The 22,087-nt window shown below is 39.4% G+C and overlaps 2 protein-coding genes across 5 annotated transcripts; both read right to left on the reverse strand.

The window, feature by feature from the left end:
* Nucleotides 1–668: 668 nt before the first annotated feature.
* On the reverse strand, nt 669–10,383 carry pm20d1.2 (peptidase M20 domain containing 1, tandem duplicate 2). The gene is given in 13 exon segments (XM_036140364.1): nt 669–1,420; nt 1,662–1,758; nt 1,848–2,016; nt 2,099–2,170; nt 2,259–2,337; nt 2,433–2,494; nt 2,578–2,653; nt 2,781–2,900; nt 4,295–4,428; nt 4,515–4,601; nt 4,723–4,958; nt 9,918–10,004; nt 10,107–10,383. Coding segments are annotated over 13 exon segments (1,563 nt in total). The 5' UTR covers nt 10,321–10,383; the 3' UTR covers nt 669–1,290.
* Nucleotides 10,384–11,471: 1,088 nt separating this feature from the next.
* On the reverse strand, nt 11,472–18,101 carry LOC118556455 (lamina-associated polypeptide 2, isoforms beta/gamma-like). 4 transcript variants are annotated; one of them, XM_036140368.1, is made up of 11 exons: nt 17,426–18,101; nt 15,256–15,361; nt 14,993–15,145; nt 14,836–14,894; nt 14,584–14,649; nt 14,348–14,500; nt 14,105–14,191; nt 13,883–13,969; nt 13,649–13,738; nt 12,283–12,356; nt 11,472–12,101 (listed from the first exon to the last, which is right to left on the reverse strand). In XM_036140368.1, exons 1-11 carry the CDS (start codon nt 17,615–17,617, stop codon nt 11,795–11,797), a joined length of 1,374 nt encoding a protein of 457 aa, XP_035996261.1. In that variant the 5' UTR covers nt 17,618–18,101; the 3' UTR covers nt 11,472–11,794. The 4 variants fall into 4 exon arrangements, with proteins under 4 accessions (XP_035996261.1, XP_035996268.1, XP_035996266.1 ...); XM_036140375.1 differs by lacking the exon at nt 13,649–13,738 and having other exon boundaries at nt 17,426–18,100; XM_036140373.1 differs by lacking the exon at nt 14,584–14,649 and having other exon boundaries at nt 17,426–18,098.
* Nucleotides 18,102–22,087: the final 3,986 nt, after the last annotated feature.

The raw sequence follows: 22,087 nt of genomic DNA on the forward strand, positions 1-22,087 counted from the left end.
TTTCAAGGTATATCATAACATAATATAGCCTTATAATGATTAACATTTGACTAACAGCTACAACACATTTATAGCTTTTGGCGAACGAAAGCATTGAAATTTTATTTCATTAACTTTGAAATATATTAAAATTCAAGATAATACATTCACAGCTTTACAAATCTGTAAATAAAGGAGATTTAGTGCCTGCCCAAAAGTACAGCAGCTCCAGACAACGTTATAAATGAGTGCTTTGGTTCCATCATGAGGTCAAAGTTCTTCAAAAAACGCCGTGATCTGTTTTACACGCAACATTTTAGTGTCCTAACCCTGACAAAACAGTTACCTGAGTTAGCAGTAATCGATATGTCTGTTTACACACCTGAATATATAAGCATCCATGTACAGCCTTCAGAAAGCTAACAGGTTTGTATTTTAAGGGAATTTCAGGCAGGCATCTATAAACAAAAATATTAAAACTAGAGGCAAATATTAAGTCATCTAGACTTTTTTCATTACTACACAGCATACTAGACAAGAATTACAATGCACAAACATTGTACAAAAAGACCAAATACATAATCACATACGTGTGCTGCGGTTTAACACAGGATATTGTTCTTGTATTGTTTTGCAAATGGACAGAGCCAATTTACTATGCCATAAACCCTAACTATTTCACAAGTTGATGTATGTAAATAAGCATTGCCTGCCTTATTTTCAGCAACATCTGTTAAATGCTACAGAGGGTGCAAAAGAACCCACATTTGCAAATCAATTTTTGTTTCAAAGAGACATTGACAATTCTATGCCTTTTTAACAGTTTGTTGTTACATATTTGGAAAATAACATAAGCATGTTAATAGATCCGTGGACACATTTGTGTCATCTCAGTGCATAACACAATCCCTGTCAATTATCACAGTATTAACAGCAACTAGGTCTTCAAGTCAATCACACGAGCACCAACTTTGGCTAAATCAAGTTAATAATTTATAGCATATAATCTTTATCTAATACTAATATCATAATTAGTTTGCAGCAGCAAATACCCATTATTAAATTGCACCTCTTTTCCAAAAACAATAAAAAAAATTGCAAACCTTGCTTTTGAAATTCATCAACAACGGACAAAGTCCATCCATGGGCCCATCCAGAGCACCTGAATCCATTGGACTCAACTCGGAAAAATAGGTAATGATTTTTTTTTTTTTTTCAACCTTTTCATTCAAGTTAACCCAGTTCTATTTAATACAGAATCATTGTCTAGCATTATAAACTCAGAGCACATCAAGACAACCAAACAGATCCTTAGAGTTCATGAACAGAAGTGTGCGGCTCAGGAAGCTTCTGAATGTCACAGTTTTGCATGAGGTTAAAATAAAACACAACAAGCTCCTCATAGTTCTTTTTGGAAATCCTTTCGTTTATCCCATGGAACCTGACAAAAAAAGTGGATGGAAAAAATATGCTTTGTTAAATGGATATTTCACATTAGATTCACTCTGTCTATTCTTTGGGGATAGAACTTTGTTGTCATAAATCTGAAAGGGTATGCGTAACATTATCCTTACAGTTTTTGCTCTGTAATAATCTAAATTCTCATAACACTTTAAAAACAATTTTTTTATGATAATCACATGAGTGTATGCAGCAAGGTCCCTTCTACTCTAAGGCCTTACCTTTGAGCATCACCTGGTTTGAAACAGACAGGAGCAAGACGCTAAATATCCCTGGTCAGGTCTTTGAAATGTCGGCTGTCTGTGTTCCCAATACAAATCCCATGCACATTTAACAAGTTAATCAGATAACGAACAAGAAAGAAATACAAACAAATATTTACTGCCAAACTTCATTTTTTCAGGTTGTACCTGGAGCGACCGTAAGTGTAGGAAACATGTCCAACACAGTTTTCTTGATGATCTGAAAACCAAATGACTGCTCGTCAGAAGAGCTGACAGGGAGCGGGTCAAATCCATCAATAAGCTCTATTTTCACTCGCTGGTCGCCCACAGTATCCTGGATGAAGTCTAAGACCTGGACAAGACACAACACAGACCATTTAAATCAGAACGTTACGTTTTTTTCCAAAGAAGAGGAGTCAAATTTCAGCCCTCACCTCTTGTAATGAATGTGCAGAGTGGATTCGCAGATTCACATAAGCTTCAGCAAGGGCGGGAATGATGTTGACCTAAAAGAACCCAGATTACACTGATTCGAGGTAAAAAATGGAAAACTAAAATCTGATTTATTCACTGTTTAGAAACAAATTCCTATACCTTAACTCCTGCATTGAACATGGTCACTGCTGTGGTAGTCCTTACAAAAGCATTAGTGTCTGGCTTTCTTTCCAGTACTCTGCAAAAAAAAAAAAAAAAAAGCAAATCGAACCAATTTAATTCAGTTGAATAAGATTTAGAAGACCAGAGGTGATATGAGTGAAACGTGTTTACCTGCCAAGAAGGGGAGAGAAGAGCCATAAATTGGACATTATGAACTTCAGAGGAAGCCCAAACTGATTGAGAAACATCATACAGTGTTTAAGAATGTGGAGATGTCTAAATCATGTTTAGTTCGAATATAGGCGACTCCTCTTACCTTGTGGGCCAGATGTTCAAAGGTTTCACGTTCGGGACCAAGACCAAATAACCTGGGCATGGGATTCTCTTCAAGCCTGCAGATATTAAAGACGAAAATGTGCGAATAACTGGGAATTATAAGTAGATACCAGTGATGCATCTAAAATAATCAGAGAATTTTTTCACAGCAGAAAAATTAAGCTAATCAATTGAAAGTCGCACCTTTTTACTGCTGCAGCTAGGATCCCAATGCTGGACTCCCTGGGAGGCATCGAGGAGTGACCAGGCGCCATAGACACACTAAGCTTCACATTGGCTGAGCCCTTCTCACTAACCCCAATTCTGTTAAACAGACACAATGATGGTGAGAAGCTAACATACACTAAGCGCTGACAAGAACTTCAGAGGCTTCGGGCTCCTAAAGATGCATTTGAACTTTGCCTTTGTCAAAATGGAATAATAAAACCGTATACAACTTTATAAAAATATAATGGGTGCATGAGGTTGAATTTATTACGAATTTCCAAGTCCAAACAAAGTCCCAATTACCGATATACAGAACCTCGCAGAATTATTCACCCCCAAACATTTAGATCGGCTTCAACCCTTGAAAACATCAAATCTCTTTCTAAGACTTATTCATTCACCTTGGCTTTGATCTATGATGAGCATGATTCCAAAAAATATATCTATTTATTTACTTACTTATTCTTTTTTGTACATTATGTGTTTTTCTTTCTTTTATTGTTCAATATTTTGGCTTTTTTAATATATTTATTATTCAGTCTGCACTAGTCAGTTTGCCACCATTTGTTTATAATTCCTGCTGACTTGCTCAGCCCTTTGGTCAGATTCTGTTGCTTTTAAAGCGCTGCATAAATAAGCTTTGACTTGACTTGAGAAAGGTTTGCATCTAGCTATCTGGCCACAATGATGAATTAAATGAGAAGAAGGCGTGGTTTTAAACTTAAGAGCATTTTTTTAGCTATCAAGCATGGTGGTGTTGGCATCATGCTGAGGATCTGTTTCCTGTTAGTGATAGTAATCCATTGGACAAAGTGAATAGAATAATGATTTGCGTAATTCTTCAACTTCTCCTCAAAATCAACAGTGCCGACTGGGTTTTCCAACAGAACATTGATCCAAAAAACATATTGAATTTGGCTTTGGAGAAGGTAAAGCAGTCTTCTGGCATTGCCTTCCCAAATCCCTGACCTGAACCTTTTTTTGATAATTTAAGGCATGAATTTTCTAGTCAAATCAAGCGTCAAGGAGCCAATTCATTTTTATGACATCTACTGTTGTAGAGCAAATGTTTGTCCAAACGACTGAGAGACTTTTAACCAAATATTAGTGAGTGTGCATTTGGTTTAAATTCAAACCTGTACAAATTTGAAACATTGTGGATTAAATAAATTTCAGAATATGCCACCAGACTAAAAGATGTTACAAATCTTTTAGTCTGTTTTTTTTTTTTGTATAATTGTTTCACATTTAAAAGTTTTAAATGGATCTTTAAAAACTGCAATATTAATACACTCAACCAGATGGGTTTATGTAAAATTTCCCTGGTACACTACATCCAAAATGCAGAGATCCAACAATTAACTATTCTCCTACTCAAAGCCTCTTTTATGCTTCTAACAGACAAATTGGATATGTGGATTAATTGATTTGCCCTTAGCAAACGCAAGAAGCGAAGTTTCCTGCTCAAACAGAGTGTGGGTAATTCTCACAGAGCTGCAGGTCCATTGAGTCCACTGATGACTCCGTCAAGTACAGCCAGGCCTTCGTCCAGGACAAACGACAGCTTCACGCCACGTTCCTTCATCAGGCGCACAATGTTCATCGCCCCATTGAAACCTCTGGCCTGCAAAGAACAAACTGAAGAGCTCAGCTGAACATTTTAAAAAGGCGAATAAGCGAACCTGACCGTTTCATTTGTGGAGAACATACTTCTTCATCATGACCCAAACCGATGTAAAAACCCCTGCGTGGAGCGTAGCCTCTAATCAGCAAGTACTCCAACGCTTGAAGTATTCCCTAAAGGCGAAAATATAAAAAGAGAGACAACAGCACATTTAGCCCGGTCTGCAGATGTACATAAAACGATACAACTCAGTTTGAGAATACTATCACACTACATCATTACTTGTCCTCCTACCATTAAAGCACACTTATCATCTATGGTCCCTCTACCATAGATGAAGTCATCTATCTCTTCGGCAGAAAAGGGAGGGGCCTCCCAGCCATCTGACTCCTTGGCAGGTACTACATCAATGTGGGCCAGCAGCAGGTACGGCACCAAGTCAGGCTGAGAGCCCTGCACCCGGAACAGGTGGCTGTAATTAGCCACGAGCTCATGATGAACCAGGCTTGAAGAGAAAACTGCGGGGAAGGCTGACAAAGAAAGATGAGGACAGCTCCTCTGAGCTCTTAACGAGTCTGGGAGATCATGGCAATTTTAATGCAAATGGCTTTGCTAGGCAAAATGTACAAACGCTAAAGTGTGTTCACTAAATCAAAAAAGGAAACATTACAAATACTAACTGTGTTGAAATGAGTGCAAAATGAATAGTTAGACAATTGCATCAAAATGTGAATATCATTGAAATGTTCGCTTGCGTCACTGATTTAGTTAAAAAAAGTGAAACTCTACATACAAAGTGATTGGTTTCAAGCATTTATTTCTGTTCATTTTAATCATTATGTTTACAGCTAATGAAAACCGTCAGAAAATGACATAATATTGTATAAGATCAATAAACAAAGAAATTGTGAAACAGAAATGTTTGGTCAGGGTCTCCTTTTGCATGCATTTCTGCATCAGGTGTGGCATGGAGGCACTGCTGAGGTTTTACATTATAAGCAACCTTCAGGCTCCCTGCATCGTTGGGTCTGGTGTCTCTCATCTTCCTCTTGACTATATCCTGTAGATTCTCCATGGAGTTAAGGTCAGATGTGTTTGCTGGCTATAATTACAGGCACACTGATATGGTACTCATGAAACCAGGTAATGGTCCTTTTGGCAGTGTGGGAAGCTGGCAGGCGTCCAGTCTTACCAGAAAATGAAATCCACATCTCTGTAAAGCTTAGCAGAGGGCGGGGAGTGGGGTGCTCTCAAATTTTCCTGGTTGAGGGCTGCTCTGGATTTGATCAAAACAGAGCAGACCCACAGCAGCTGATGACATGGCTCCCAAAATCATCCCCGACTGTGAAAACTTCACACTGGACCTTAAGCAACTTGGATTGTACTCATCTACCTGTCGCTATCCCACATTTTCCTTTTGCTCAACGTCTGATTAAAATTCTTGGATACAGCACCCTAAAACACCTAACTTTTTTGTGGCTTACCCTCCTTGTGGAAGGTGTCAGTGACTGTGTGACAAACCCATGATTGACATTTTTTGTTTTAAAAGTATTTTTTTTTTAAATTGGCCATTATGTAATCCATCCATCCATCCATCCATCCATTTTCCAAACCGCTTAATCCCTCATGGGGTCGCGGGGGTTGCTGGTGCCTATCTCCAGCGTTCACTGGGCGAGTGGCGGGGTACACCCTGGACAGGGTGTACCCCGCAGGGCAACACAGAGAGACAAACAGGACAAACAACCATTCACACCTAAGGACAATTTGGAGAAGCCAATTAACCTAACAGTCATGTTTTTGGACTGTGGGAGGAAGCCGGAGTACCCGGAGAGAACCCACGCATGCACAGGGAGAACATGCAAACTCCATGCAGAAAGACCCAGGGGTGTGGCCTTATGTAATATAGTTTTGAATTTGGGGTTTTATTAGCTCATCAAAATTAATAGTTAATAATAATTAATAAAACACTTTACATCACTTTTTTGTAGTGTACTTATAAGTGTTTAGTGTACTTTTTGAATTGAATTACTGAAATGAACTTTCCAATCACAAGAAAAAAATCAAGATAGTCCAAAAGAGACAGACTGCTGCATCCTAAATGCACAAAGGAACATTATCGCAGACCCTTCCTCCCAGCAGCTGTTATAGAACCATCACTGATCCCAACAAAGATACCTGCTATTTTGCAGGGTTTTTTCCACTGTTTAAAATAGTCTATTAGTGTTTTTTATGCATAAATAAACATATGTTTTGCACATTGATTTGTTGAGTATGCTATTTTTATAAACTGCACAATATTTGTGTCTTGTGTTGTAAATTTGTTCTTTGCTGCTGCTATACCTGAAATTCCCCACAGTGGGACAGTAGAGAATGTTTCTATTAATTTGTTCTATTGTATCTATTGAGATGCACTTCTAAAACTAAAACCAAAGAGATTTCTTAATAAAACCAATGGAAAATTAATTTCCACTTTAACAACTGCATGATTGATTGATGTTAATAAGCAGCAATACAAGGATATTTTTTTAGAGTCTCAAAAGAGCTATAAAGTAAGATATTTACTGTAAAATCAACCTAAATCATTCTCATTTCTCACCAATCGGTCCTCTCTATCAACAAATGTCTTAGTCACGTTTTTTCCCCTTTCAAACCTAGAGGTACGGTCCGGAACGACTTCGGTTCAGAGTGTAGCCCGTGTTTACTTCCTGGTTCCTGAGCCAATCTTATGAGACTTCCCAGGGTTCCCAACACAGAGCGCAGCATTTAGTATTTTATTTTGGTAAAAGAGCAGTAGCCTGCTAACATGGAAGCCAGTAAGAGACATGGGCCAGAAATAAAACAGAATACAATATCATATACGGGTCCTGTGGAAGTAAAAATTCACAACAGCAACACACCGTTTAAAAACTACATATTAGATTGTTGTGATTGGCAAGCTGTTGTACCGATTCAAGCCACAAGGTGTCGGTATTACTTATAGCTCCTTTAAATAATTTTTAAAGACAAGGTCTAACAATGGCCTTTTACTAATTATCTTAAGCTATTTCTTCCCACCCTTTATAGGTTTATTATTTTAATCCATAAATATAGGTGCCTCTAAGAGCCCCTTCAGTTTATCTCTGAAAGACTTATTTCTTTTCCAAGACTAATTCTGGCTCCCTACAATCATAACAACACATTTGACAGACTAAACATTTCTCTACACACTTCAGAGCTTCAAATCAACTACAGAGCTTTTTTTTGTTTTCATCTATAATGAAATCAAAAATTACTTTAATGATTTAACTACCGAGCCTTGAAAACACTGTAAGAAATAATTGATGAAAAGTTAAGGCGGCGTTCTAAAACACTGAGACGAATTCCTGAAGGTCTATGAATAAATCATCTTTGTGATGCTTAATAATTTATTCTCCAATTGTGCTATCACATAGAAGAACAAAAAGCTCTCCATTTATGGATATAACTAAAAATTTCCTATTCAAATTATAAAAAAAATTAAGTCAAGAAAGTAACTGTCAAAATGATCCATTGTGGTCAAGTTGGATGTAACCCTATTTTATTAGCTACATCAATTAAGGAAATTAAATCTGAATAAAGCATGAGCTAAAATGCATAAAACATGATATACTCATCTGGCATAACATTATGACCACTGACATAATAATCATGTGATTATCTCTTTGTTAGGATAACTGTTAGGAGAATATGATTGGGAACAAGTGAACAATGTGTTTTCAAATTTGTGAAAAGCAGGAAAAATGGGCAAATGTGAGGATTTACAAGTGTTTAACACAGGCCAAATTTCAGAACTTCAGCACTTTTGCAGCAGGGATTCCCGTTCTGCACAGGACAGCATCTTCCAAAAGCCGTCAAAGGAAGAAACAGTGGCAGGGTCATCCAACCAAATGTACCCCTGGATCGGTGCTTCTGTGTTCTTTTTGCACGTTTCCTCTGTCTTCTCAAACCTTCAGTTGCTCATGGCAGACAGCTGCGCACACTGAGCCTGGGTCTGCTGGAGGTCTCTTCTTGTTAAAGGGGGAGTGTTCCTCTCCGCTGTTGCTGCATACATGCTCAGTGTGAGGCACTGCTGCAAAGTCAACATCAAAATGCAAGCAGCTGTCTACTGTCTCTACATGGTCATCCAGGAGCAGTGAACACTGCAAGCGAATGATTTGATGCAGTTTGGCGGGTTTCCTTAGATCAGGGATCACCAACCTCTTTGAAACTGAGAGCTACTTCATCAGTACAGTGTCAGAATAAGGGCTACCTGTAGTGACCTTTGAACTACAAGACTCCAAGCTCACCTTAACTTTATGTAATATGTTTTTAATGCTTTTTTTTTTTTCATTCTTAGATCTATGTAAATACAAGTATAATTAAAAAAGAAGAGTAACTGAAAATAGGTATTTAAATGCAGCTCTCTGGAGAGTTGTGCTATTTTTTTAACAGGCTTGTGGGCCCCACATGTGGTCCTTGGGGGCTACCTGGACAATATGTTGGTGCCCCCTGCCTTAGATAGAAGATTTTTTAATTAATATGTCTGTATGATTTGATAGAATTGACTCAGTAAAGTGCTTTGAGATGACATATGTAGTGAAATTGCACTATATAAATGAACTGAATTAAATATTGGCAGATGCTTTCTGAGAAAGGAGGGGTTGAGGTAAATTCAATAGCACTGATGCAATTGGGTGGGACAGTTGGCTGAGTTTAATTGGAATAACTGGAACATGTGCAATTTTTGATGATACCCATTCTGACCTTTGGTATATATATTTTTACTTTTTTTCCCTTTTCTATCCCTTGTTAATATTATAGCCAAGGTTCATTGCTGAAGTTTTGTCTGACAAAACAGTATTGAATTTACCTGAAAACGAGCATCTCAGAGAATAGACTTGAAAATACTTATGTTAGTGTATGCTTCAACCCTCCAGACCACAAAGGTCTTCTGCCTCAGGTCTGCTCTGCAGATCCGGAACCAGAACATGGATTAGCAGCATATAGTTCTTAACCTGCGTTGTTTAACATCCAGTTTTTAATAATTTTTAATAAAAATAATTCTACTAATTATTTATGTATCACATTCATTTAAATATATTTATTCATTAATTTACTTATTTTCCCTGCTTTTGAGAGTTGCTGTTTTTTTTTTTTTTATTTCGTTGCGCATTCTTACACAATGACAATAAAGGATTCTGATTCTAATTTTGATTTAACACTGATTTGTACATTTAATAACCAATAACTAAGGTCTAAACACACGTGGGTGAAGCAGAGGGGGGCGTTAGCCCTCACATATCTCCCGTTAGCAGCTAGCACAATATAAACAAGGCTAGCAGGATGCAGGTTAAACAGTTAAACTGTTAGCTAACATATTAACGCGTAAAACGCTAGGCGCCTGTAGATCCACAGCAATCTGGTTTCGCTGAGTTAAAAAACAGAGGCGAAGCGACGCCATACCCGCGGGTGGCACCTGCTGCTTGTTGTACCTTTACGGAGGAAAGTGTCAAACTGACGCAGCGCCGTGGTGTTGCTCTCCGTCTCCGAGAATGACACCGTGGGGATTCTCACTGCCTCTGTTTGAACAACAACACACAGTTTGATGATCTATAGCAACATACTCCCTCCTGTTTCTGTGGACTGGGTTAGTCTCCAGGTGAAAGCGGGGCTCGGATTACCTTTAAAGTTGGCTAGAAGCTCCTCTCTTTGATGCTGGTCAATCACCAGAGAGATGTTGTTCGACTTCTCCCAGTGTGCGAGCTGGAGTCCGACGTTTACGTCCAGAGACAGAGTCCTGATGGTTGCTGCGGTGAATAGCAGCAACACTAGAATTAGCAAACTGCTAGAAATTATCTTTAGAAACTTCCATGTTTTGAACTGTGAGTTTGTCATTGTCAGGCGTCTGCTGTGGCAGCACAAGTTGCTGACTGAACTCAAAACAGAGGGAAGTGTGCAGCGTGTAGAAGAGCCCCCTGCTGGCCGAAGTAATTTAGCTACAGATAAATATATATTTTTTAGTATTTTCATAAATCTATAGTAAATGTTGCAATTTCACACGATTGAGACATAAAATATATTGACATATTTGTAACAGGCAATTAAAGTGCAACTTTTTTCCTGCAAGTCTACTTTAATGACAAGAAACTGCCTGAAGCAAAACATTATTTATTGAGGGAAATATAAATTATATTGCCTGCATATGTGCACAGACATATAAACTTGATGCACAGTTCACTTTTCTTACAGGAATAAATCTAGCCTTTCTGAATAGTTATTGCTTCCGTGATGGCAACTTAATTTGTACTAAATACAAAATCAAATAGTATTGTGTTGGGAAACTGGGCTTAGATGAAAGCTGTGACACAGGCTGGGTTAGTTTAGTTTTTTTTTATATTTACTGCCTTCAACCTTTTTAACGGAATACTTCCAAGTAATACCGAAGAAATGCATGTAAGGATTATCTGGGATGCCATATAACTGGGAATTTGGAAATGTGAAAAATTAAATTACCTTTAATCCTTTATGTAGTAAATTTTAGTTTTGAATTATTTTTTCCCCTCAATGGGCTTCGTGTTTATTTTTAATACCCTTATTTTTCCTAAAATTGGACTTAACTTTCATTTACATATTCAAATAAAATGACACCAGTAAGCATTCACAACAAAAACAACATAAGAATTACATCCTCAGATACATGTGTACTGATTCAAGAATCATAAGTTCTAGAGATGCACACTTGATTTTTTTGTTTTATTCCATCCATAAACAAAAGTAATAGGAAGTAGATCAGGTATGCATTTTTTTCTTTTTGAAAAAAGAAAGTATGGCATGATATGTAGCACATTGTTTTTATGGACCCACTTTATTGCCCTCATAACTTCTTTCGTTATACTTTAAAAGAAAGAAATCCTCTAGAAATGTACACAAGTGTCTATAGGAAACGTTTTGCAGGCGAACTTTAAAATATGTCTTGTATGTTTTTACATGTGTATAAATTATGCTCCCATTTCGAGTACATTTCGTTAAGAAATAAATAAAAAGCATGAAGTAAAATAACCTTTATTGAACCATCATATATAAAAACAAGTATTACAATAGAAATTCAAAGCACAAGTTTTCACCAAATCTAAATAAGCAATACATATTACAATTTTTAATCAAGAATAAATGTCCCTTTTCCATAAATAGGTGTTTCATCCGCTACAAACATGGTGATAAGAACATGTTAATATAAAGGAGTTAAACAAAAGAAAATACAGAAATGTTAAACTGGACTGGCGGATTCTTAACCAATAATGATCCTGTCCTGGCCATCAAATCAGCAAGCTCGCACCTTTATGTCAACACAGGTTTGTAAATGAAACAGTTAAAGCTCTCCTGAGGCTGAGTGCGTGTCCTGCGTCTCATCCAGCGCTGGACTTCCCTCTTCACTGTCTGACCACTGGTTGAGACTCTGCAGCAAGGGCATAACAGAGCTGCCGTCCTCCACAATAACAGAAATGACGTAAAGGACGTACACCACAGTGAAGAAGACCAAAATCTGGATGTAGATGGGCACGAGACGTCTCTCCACCTCTCGCCTCTCCAGGGTCGTAGGACTGACTGGGGTTTTGGGGTACGCATACTGGATGGGCCGCTGTGCTGCCCCTTTGATGGGTCTGCGTGGAGTGGCACTGAAATATAAAAAGGGCAAGTAAATCGGTAAACAGTCGAGAAACAAAACTCCTATGGATTGTTTTGCTGTATCTTAACGGTTAAAAACAGGTTCATGAATCTTATTAAAAAGCCATGAACAGTTTTGAAGACTCGCATTTTTGTGATTAAGACATTTGTGTTTCAAGTTGAGACACTTACTAGATCCCAGTGGGTGTGGCGTTTGTGTCTGGGAAGATTTCCTTCAAAATATCATTCTCTGGTTCCTGAGGAGGCTGCAAAAGAAGCCAAAAAAAGTTACTCTCAGATTAGATCAGCAAGTGACAAATTCTCTGTGCAGCAGAGTAGCCCATCCACCAGGAAGTGAGGAAAAGAAGAAAAGTCAAGTGAGTAAAATCACTGTTATAAGGGTCACTGTAGGGTGTTGATTCAGCTAAATAACTGAAAGCTGAAGGGCGCAACGATGACTTCCAGGAAATGTTACATAAAAACTTTAAATGGAAAACCCACACTAAAGCAGTCAGACCAAAGCAATATTTCAGTCGCATATGTACAGTTTCTTGCAGCATATCCGTTTAACCTTTTTTCATTTTGATACATTACAACCATGAATTTATTTATTTTTTGTAGCAAAGAAAATTTAAGGATGAAAGAAAATAATAGCTTAAGTATTATTTAGAAATAAAATTCTGAGGTATGGCATTTGTTTTAGATATGCCTCTACAACACACCCAAATCAAGTGATTAGGTCATTAACAGGGTTTAGTAAACTGGAGAGCCAGTCAAGCCAAGTTTTATTTAACGGTGTCGATCCAGTGACACACCTAAAGACTGCAGGAAACCGGAGTTAGAGACCCTGGTGTGGGAGGCAGCAAAAGACTTGAGGCTGGGGCAGAGGTTCACATTACGACAGGATGACAACCCTATAAACGTCAAAATTCAGTGTCTAGTTGAGCAGAGTGAGTGGAAACATGGACTGACATGAAAGACTTGCAGGGGTTATTGCAGCTAATGTGATTATACAGGTTGTTTAGTGTGAGGCTGAATATCAATGATGCCACTCTTCTCAAATCTTTACTTGTATATTTATACATATACTTTATATTTTCCACACTTTGAATACCATGTATTCTCCTCTACTTCCAATATGCTCTACTCTTGAGTTGTTTTTATCATTAAATCCCGCTAGGAAGTTTGTCTTAAGGACTTATGATTTTCCCCTTCCTCAATCCAAAGCACACACACAAAAAAATGTGCCAATACAAACATTTTCTAAATATTAAGGATAAACCTAGCTGTAACTTCATATTTTCAAATTAGGACACTGTGTTTTTATTTATTGTAAATAAATCAAACTATGCTGGATAACTTACAATCCCAATGTATAATACAACTAACCTGAAAAATGGTATTAAAACTTAAAATCCAATTTATTTTTTAAGTGGTCTGAACAGAGTTTCAAAATTAGCTTCTGGATAATTTGAACAGCAAGTTACATTACAGACTAAATCTAAAACCCATCAGTGACATGATTCATGATTGAAAAAAGCCAAAAGGGTGTATATGCCTTGGTGTCTTTTACACAAGTGGAGTCCTTGGGAGTATAACGCACTGCCTGATCCACGATTATGTCCTTGTCTTCAACCTCCTTGAGCAGCTACAGAAAAGGAGATACAGGGCCATGACTGACTAGACTTTTGCAGTTTCAATTTCCTTCCACCTCAAGTGCACTTCTAAAAAACACTCAAACCGGCACCAAGTTAAGCTTAAAGTGTGACTGAACAATCTGAGCACCACTGACCCTGCTGGAGCGTGACCGATGTTCCTGCTTACTGCTGTGGCTCAACTCCTTGTCGGAGCAAACGGTGGGTGAGGTCCGACTCTCCATCTGCTTGTTTTGTTTTTAGTGTATACGTTTGTGAGAAAGTATGTTGAACAAATACAGACACGCCAAATTAAAAATGAGATTGACTTTTTAAAAGATGTGAAATGTGAGTTTAATCGGGCTTAAAGCACAACTTTCCTCAACAACCATCTCAGTGATGCTGAATGCCTGCGAGGAACGCGAAGAGCAACCATTGGACACCACTGACTGAGATCCAGAGGGAACCTGTAAGGTTTAATGCGTGCATGTTACAAGCAACAAGTGTGTATCAACATGCCTAGATCCAAATTTATAATTAAACGGAAGAAAAACACTGGTGCAAGCTGAGTAAGATATTTAAAGAATGTACAAAATGGTGGAGGTTAAGTAAGACCAGCCTACCCCTGATCTTAATCCTGAGTGTTGGGCTATGGATACTTTGCTAATTCCTCCAGGAATCTGTGAGCGGTGTTCTCGAGTCTGCTCTGGTGATCTGACTGCATTCTTTGAATTCCTCTTGGAACTCCGTTCATTTTGTTTAAGAGGACAAGGACGCTAAAACCAAGCATAAAAAAAATAACCTTTATTGTCGCTTGACAGAATATTGTGCCAAAGATGTGAAAAACTGCAGGCATTACCAGCCGTGATGATAAGAAAAAGCACTGCGAGTAAGCAAAGTCGCCCCTCTGAACATGCACATTTTTCTGCAAAGAAACACTTTTTTCATAACATGCGTTTAAAAAAAAATAAATAAAAAAAAAAATCACAAAGTGAAGAAAAGGTGATATTTGGGATATTTTGACCATTCGAATACATTGTACCATGTATCGGCATAGACTGGAAAAAGTAAACGCATTGACCAGCTGATAGATACTACAAATTGTTCTCACCTTATTGCAGCGTTGTTGGTTCAGCTCCAATGCATCCACTGTTTGTTCTTGCTTTCCCTCTGAACCGGGGCAAGCCAAAAGAAACAACACAAAGGAATAATTATCGTGTCAAATGAACCATTAAGAACCGAATTAAACGAAACAACTTTGGTCTTACCGGGCTCCTCCTGCTCTTCCTTATTTTCGTCACCCTCCTCTTCCTCGTCACTGTCCGAGTAGAGCACAGCATTCTCCGCTTCATTTAATTCCTCCTTTCCACCGGACTGAAGCAGTTTCCTGAGCTTCTTCTCATACACGGCCCTGGTGGAGGCTGAGGTCCAGGAATACAACAGAATACTACATTAATTTATCAGAGAAACTACAGGAATTACATTTTTACAATGAAAATTGGGCAAAAGATATTCTGAAGAGCAATCCTACCTACAATGGGCCCAGCTTTAACTCCATGCTTGAGTAGCAAATCTTTGAGATCCTTGTCTGTCAAAGCACTTGGGTCGAGCACCGTCGCATTTTCTGGATCCTCACCCTTTACAAGGAGAAAAAAAATATCCATGTTTAAGCAAGAAAAACAAAACAAAAAAAACAGCTGAAACACAATAGAAGGGAAAACGTATTGTTTCGACTATTGTTGAGAGATTCAACATTACTTTGTAAGGCTGTTTAAAAAGAAATGTTCCGAAATGAAACATGGAAAGGTCTCAACAAACCTGGGAACAAAATTAATTTCTCAGTGGTGAAGTTTTTACTATAACACCTCATACGATTAATCAATGCTAAATACACTTCACAGTCCTCTGAAGGCTGTGATTATCCCACTTGCTTTTTTTTTTTTTTTTGCATTCTTCCTCCTTTTTTATTTAATGCTGGGATTGTATCTGCAGTCATCTGCTGGGGAGTCAGAGACTTTAAAAAAAAAAAAAAAAAAAAAACTTTACAAAATGACAAAAGAAAAAGAATGGCTGCATTCTGGAACCCCTAGAGCTGTTTGGGCAAAGAACAATTCTTCAGAAAAAGAAAAATATACTCGACAACACAGAGCATCCTCTACAGCTCCAAGTCTCAGCTCCAGGTCTTTGAGATCCTCTTTGTTATTCTAGTCAGGCTGAGCCTCCCCCCCCCAAAAAAAACTGTTTTCTTACTTCCAGTCAGGCATTAGAGTAGCACCATAAATGTCATTACAGCAAAAAGTCTGTTAAAAGACAACATTACAGTTTCTCTTTCACACAGCTCTATATCCAGTTGATTTACAGATTCATTTTGAGATCCAAATTCAATATGTTTATAAAGCATATTAAATAAAATAGTTTGTTTAACCAAAGTGCTGTACAGTACTGAGGCACATCAAATGACAAAACAAGAAGAGAATAATTTAAAAAGCTACAAAGACTATAGTAAAATAAAAGAGAAATGACAACAAATAGATTTGTTTATAACAGAGACTTAAAAACAGCAAAAGAACAAGCCTGTCTAATTTTAATGGCAACTTGGGCCATAATCTTGGAGCCACGACTATAAAGGCCTGATCTCCCAGTTTCTGGTGCAACCAACAGAAGCCGGTCAGCTGATCTATAGTTCCGAGGGAAAACATGCAGCTAAAGCAAGTCAGGGAGGAACAAGACCATCAATGCATCAAGCCAAGAGAAGGTTTTTAAAAATTAACTCTTTGGCACATTGACAACCAGTGGAGAAGAGAGAGGAAAGGTGAGGTATGTTCCTGTTTGTGTGTGCGGTTAAAAGGAGGAGCAGCAGTATTCCGAATGAGCTGAAGAAAGGCCTGATCCCAGGATAAAGTGAACTGCAAAAATCTGAATGAGTTGTGATAAAAGAATGGATTATTATTAACTCCAGGTCATGTTTTGACACGGCACATTTTAGCGTGGCAGTCTGGCCTAACAAACTTTTTCTGCAAAACACTGCAGTCCTGCCGGTTGAACTTGACACCCGAATCCAAGGTGACGCCAGCGTTTGTAAAACGTTCTGGCCCCGGCCAGACCACCAAGGTTTGGAAGAGGGCTGTGTGTGAAATACTGTTAGGCCTGAATAAAACATTAACAGTGTTTTTCCTTCTCCAAAAAAAAAAAAAAAAAAAAAAAGTTGTACATTGCAATGAAAACAATTGACCCAAAGTGTAGGTGGGGGAGGAAAAAAATTTATAAAGCGGCGTAAACAGATCAATAAAAGTTATTGACTGATTTTAAAGCCAAACCCACATGCCTCTTGAGAATACACAGCTACTATTTTATTCCTCCAAGCAGCCTAAGAGGAGCTTTAGTATTGGCACAAGTAACTGAGAGTGGCAGGTGTGGACCTCTATAGAGGCCTGGGCTAAGTACAGCAACACATGTAAATCTATACTTTAGCTTTACAGCTGGTAAGCTCAGTGGGGAAGGCACTTTCAGACCGTCTGGGAGCATTGGCCCAACCCCCCCTAACAAAACACATTTAATAAAGTCTAATCATTGGTCAAATGTGATTCTTACTGCATGAACTGGCCTTTGACAAACAAATCTGCCACTTTGATGGCATGTTTGTTTTTTATCGTGCAACTCAAGGGGTGGGGGGAAAAAAAGCAATAAACGGGTCGACTCACTACCACATCATGTACTGGATCGTCGTCATCGCTGGAGAAATCCGCACAATTGCTCTGATCGATGTGCTTCAGGTGGAGCTCCACATATAGCTCCTTCTTGCTCGCTGCAGGTGGCAGCGCCACATGGTGGGCGACTAAATCTGACTTCAGGCGAGATTTAGAGAGCTGAGCGGGGTCCTCCACAAATGGCATTGCACACAGGAGCACAAAGCTATTTAATAATAATAATTAAAAAAAAATAGAGGTTTGTATCTTGGTAGATGTAGGTGCGCCGGTGCAGAGCTGCCACTGCGGTGCCTGGTCTGAGAGCAGCTGGTGCGCGGTCAGGATTGGGAACAGCTGCAAGTGTTGATTGCATGCAGTACTCAGTTGCATCGAATGACGTGACGCCACTTCCGCTTTAAGAAACGTTACTACCAGTACTTCCGGTCCCCTGGCACTTTTTTTTCCACATAGACAATATATAATCTTATATAATGTCTATGCTTTTTTACACGGCAGAGGCAGCTAGTAGATGCATTTCCGGTAGCAGAGGCAGCTAATAGAGGCATTTCCGGTAGCAGAGGCAGCTAGTGGTGGCACTTCCGCTGGCACCTTCACCGGTATCTAGTGCCACGGCCGTTGCCGCACCACTGTTTTTGGGAAAACTATTTGTTATAGATGCCTGTTAGTCTATAACTACTTTCATATAATCGTGTTTTATTGATATTATTTTCAATAAAAGCTTGTGACACTTTCGCCAGCCGGCTGCCGCAAGGTGTCACAACGCCAGCAGTCCAGATGCCGCAATTAGTGGCAGGTCCTCTGGCACCTTGTGGCACCTGCAGTGGCATGCTGCTGCCACAAGGGGTCACTAAGCCGGCAGGCCACCAGCCGTTGCCGCACTTCCGTTGCTGTTTTTGGGCAAATGATTTGTCATTGGGGTTATTTAGTGCCTGTTCTATATTTACTTTCAATTAATGTTGTGCTAAATGGATACAATTTAATAATTATTTGTAAATAATTTAATAAACAAATTGTAAGGTGATTATTTGTATGAGTGGGTTGATGTGATCTGTGGTCTCTGCATTTGGGGCCAGGCCCCACAAGATGTCTCTGTGGAGCTCTGCGTTCACAATAATCAGTGGGACATGATAGTTCTTGATAGAGTAATGTTGTAAAAAAGACTGACTCCCTTACCAATAAAATTCTGTTATAAACATGTGTGTCTATATATTTAAGTCTACCAGAATACTGATAACCTGAGTAGGCTTGATGCACCTTGATATTGGGGCGGGCCCACCAACGTTTGTTTAAATAATGGATATCTGAAATCGCAGTGCGCATGCCAAGACCCTTTCAGTAGATAGCTGTGGGGCACAAATCCTTTGACCCCAAGCTTGGATCATCCAATCAAAGTACTTGAATTTGCACACGTTACGTTTCCATTCTGTCGGATAGTGTGCAGCCATCTAGTGTTGGTTGTCGTTGTTGGCTCATTGAAGGACTAATGTGAATCTTTACTGTTCAATAAATGAGTAATGTTAGTGAGCCCTTGTAATTTTATGCATAAAAATGTAATTACATTTTTTTATATAAAATTATATTTCTAGTGTGTTGGATTAACTCATCTGTTTAATTCAAAAATTGATCAGTTAGGGTTGTATGCATCACAAAAAAATTGTTTCTGCTAATAGGTGTTATAGGTGATATATATGTGTGATATATATACACACACACACACACACACACACACACACACATATATATATATATATATATATATATATATATATATATATAGGGGGACCGGAGGGTGTGTTCCAACTACAGAGGAATCACACTCTTAAGCCTCCCTGGTAAGGTCTATTCAGGGGTTCTGGAAAGGAGGGTCCGTCGGATAGTCGAATCTCGGATTCAGGAAGAGCAGTGTGGTTTTCGTCCTGGCCGTGGAACACTGGACCAGCTCTATACCCTCAGCAGGATTCTTGAGGGGGCATGGGAGTTTGCCCAACCAGTCTACATGTGTTTTGTGGATCTGGAGAAGGCATTCGACCGTGTCCCCCGGGGGATCCTGTGGGGGGTACTCCGGGAGTATGGAGTACCGGACCCTTTAATAAGGGCTGTCAGGTCTCTGTACGACCGGTGTCAGAGTCTGGTCCGCATTGCCGGCAGTAAGTCGGACTCGTTTCCGGTGAGAGTTGGACTCCGCCAAGGCTGCCCTTTGTCACCGATTCTGTTCATAACTTTTATGGACAGAATTTCTAGGCGCAGCCAAGGTGTTGAGGGGATCCGCTTTGGTGGCCTTAGGATTGCGTCTCTGCTATTCGCGGATGACGTGGTCCTATTGGCTTCATCAGGGCGTGATCTACAGCTCTCACTGGAGCGGTTCGCAGCCGAGTGCGAAGCGGCCGGAATGAAAATCAGTGCCTCCAAATCCGAGACCATGGTCTTGAACCGGAAAAGGGTAGAGTGCCTTCTCCGGGTTGGGGAGGATGTCCTGCCCCTAGTGGAGGAGTTCAAGTATCTTGGGGTCTTGTTCACGAATGAGGGGAGGATGGAGCGGGAGATCGACAGGCGGATTGGTGCAGCGTCTGCTGTGAAGCGGGCGCTGTACCGATCCGTTGTGGTGAAGAGAGAGCTGAGCCAAAAGGCGAAGCTCTCGATTTACCGGTCGATCTACATTCCTACCCTCATCTATGGTCACGAGCTTTGGGTCGTGACCGAAAGAACGAGATCCCGGATACAAGCGGCTGAAATGAGTTTTCTCCGTAGTGTGTCTGGGCTCTCCCTTAGAGATAGGGTGAGGAGCTCAGTCATCCGGGGAGGACTCAGAGTAGAGCCGCTGCTCCTCCACGTCGAGAGGAGCCAGTTGAGGTGGCTCGGGCATCTGGTCAGGATGCCTCCTGGACGCCTCCCTGGAGAGGTGTTCCGGGCACGTCCCACCGGGAGGAGGCCCAGGGGAAGACCCAGAACACGCTGGAGGGACTATGTCTCCCGGCTGGCCTGGGAACGCCTTGGGGTTCCTCCTGAGGAGCTGGCCCAAGTGGCTGGGGAGAGGGACGTCTGGGCCTCCCTACTGAAGCTGCTACCCCCGCGACCCGACCCCGGATAAGCGGAAGACAACGGACGGACGGACGGACGGATATATATATATATATATATATATATATATATATATATATACAAACACTATTTTATATAACAGTTTTTGTGCCCCACTTAACTTATCATGCCAGACAGGAATATACAAAAAGAGTGCCAGACCGGTTGTGAAAACCTTTAACATTCCACGCCGGCTGCCACTACTTTCGTGGAGGTAATGCTGATTATTGGCAGACGGGATGTCAGGATAGTTATGAACTATTAATTCAATTGATGGTGCCATTATTGTTTTTGATTTAATAAAAACGTGTTAGACCTAAAATGTAAGGTGACTGTATACTTTAGATCTAAACTATGTGTTCTAAAAGCATGATATGTATATGACATGCTGAAAGGATGACAAAGACTCACTGCATGAACAGTCGGTTTATTATACAATATGAGTGGTTCTGTGAGTCGTTAGAGCAAAAAAAAAAGTCGTTAGAGCAAAAAAAATAACACTTAAAAACACGCTGGCACTTGGTGGAAATCCCTGTCCACAAAGATGCCAGAGTATGCCATGGTAGACACAGAAAGTGCTTGCAGTTACATAAGCTGCTATAACTTTATTATTGACAAACCTGCCACAAAGAATAATAATTCTTTCTCAAATCTAGCAAAAACCTAAAGATTTTTTGCATCAATAATGACAGAGCAAAGCTTGTTGTAGTCATTTTTCTTTTAAAAAAAAAAAGTTCAGCTGGAGAGCTGTCATCTTAGACTTAGACAACTTTATTTGTCATTCGGTATGCACAAAGTGCGTACAGAACGAAATTTTGTTTCGTACAGCTTTTGTAAATCGCAGTAGAAGTTAAATTACAGTTTTAGTTTCGGCAGAGATTTAGAAGTAAACAGTAGATTTTAAATATACAGTATACAAACAATTGAAATGTAACAAAAAAGAGACATTATGTACAGATTGGATTGTGCAAGGGATTGTGCATTGTAATCTCCCTCACAATTCTCCATGGCCTGAAGGGTTGCCAGGTCGGCCTATCAGCTGGATATTTCAGTAAGTACACTGTACACTGAATTATCAGCGATGGTAAGAACAAACATTTTTCAAAAGGCATTTAGACAATGTAATGGTGTTGTATTTGTTAATTGTCTAGTTAAGCTAGCTGTAGTCTATTTGTAGTTATTAATGGACAATAAAATCCTGACATAGCATAATTACAATGTAGCACATAGTTTTACTATAGCACCCATGCATTTGAAACAACAATTTAACACCCACAAGAGAATATTCATACTTGCTATACACAATTGAACAAATGCAATAAAGTTTGATGTAAGATGTCTTATTTTGTTGGTCTGGAGACGGTGTAATTAGTGTGGGTTAAAACACCCAACAGCCAAACATTTTCACTTATCCACTTGTAGCATTGGAATCCTTCAGTTTGGACTACATAATCACAGCAAGTAAATAAAAATAGTGGATTTGCAAAATTGGTTAGCCGGAAGTTCTGTAGCAAATATTGTGACGTTATAATTCCAAAAAATATGGCCCAAGCAGGATACAAAGATATCTACGCAGCA

This window comes from Fundulus heteroclitus, chromosome 1 (assembly GCF_011125445.2).
Source record: "Fundulus heteroclitus isolate FHET01 chromosome 1, MU-UCD_Fhet_4.1, whole genome shotgun sequence".
Taxonomy (NCBI): domain Eukaryota; kingdom Metazoa; phylum Chordata; class Actinopteri; order Cyprinodontiformes; family Fundulidae; genus Fundulus; species Fundulus heteroclitus.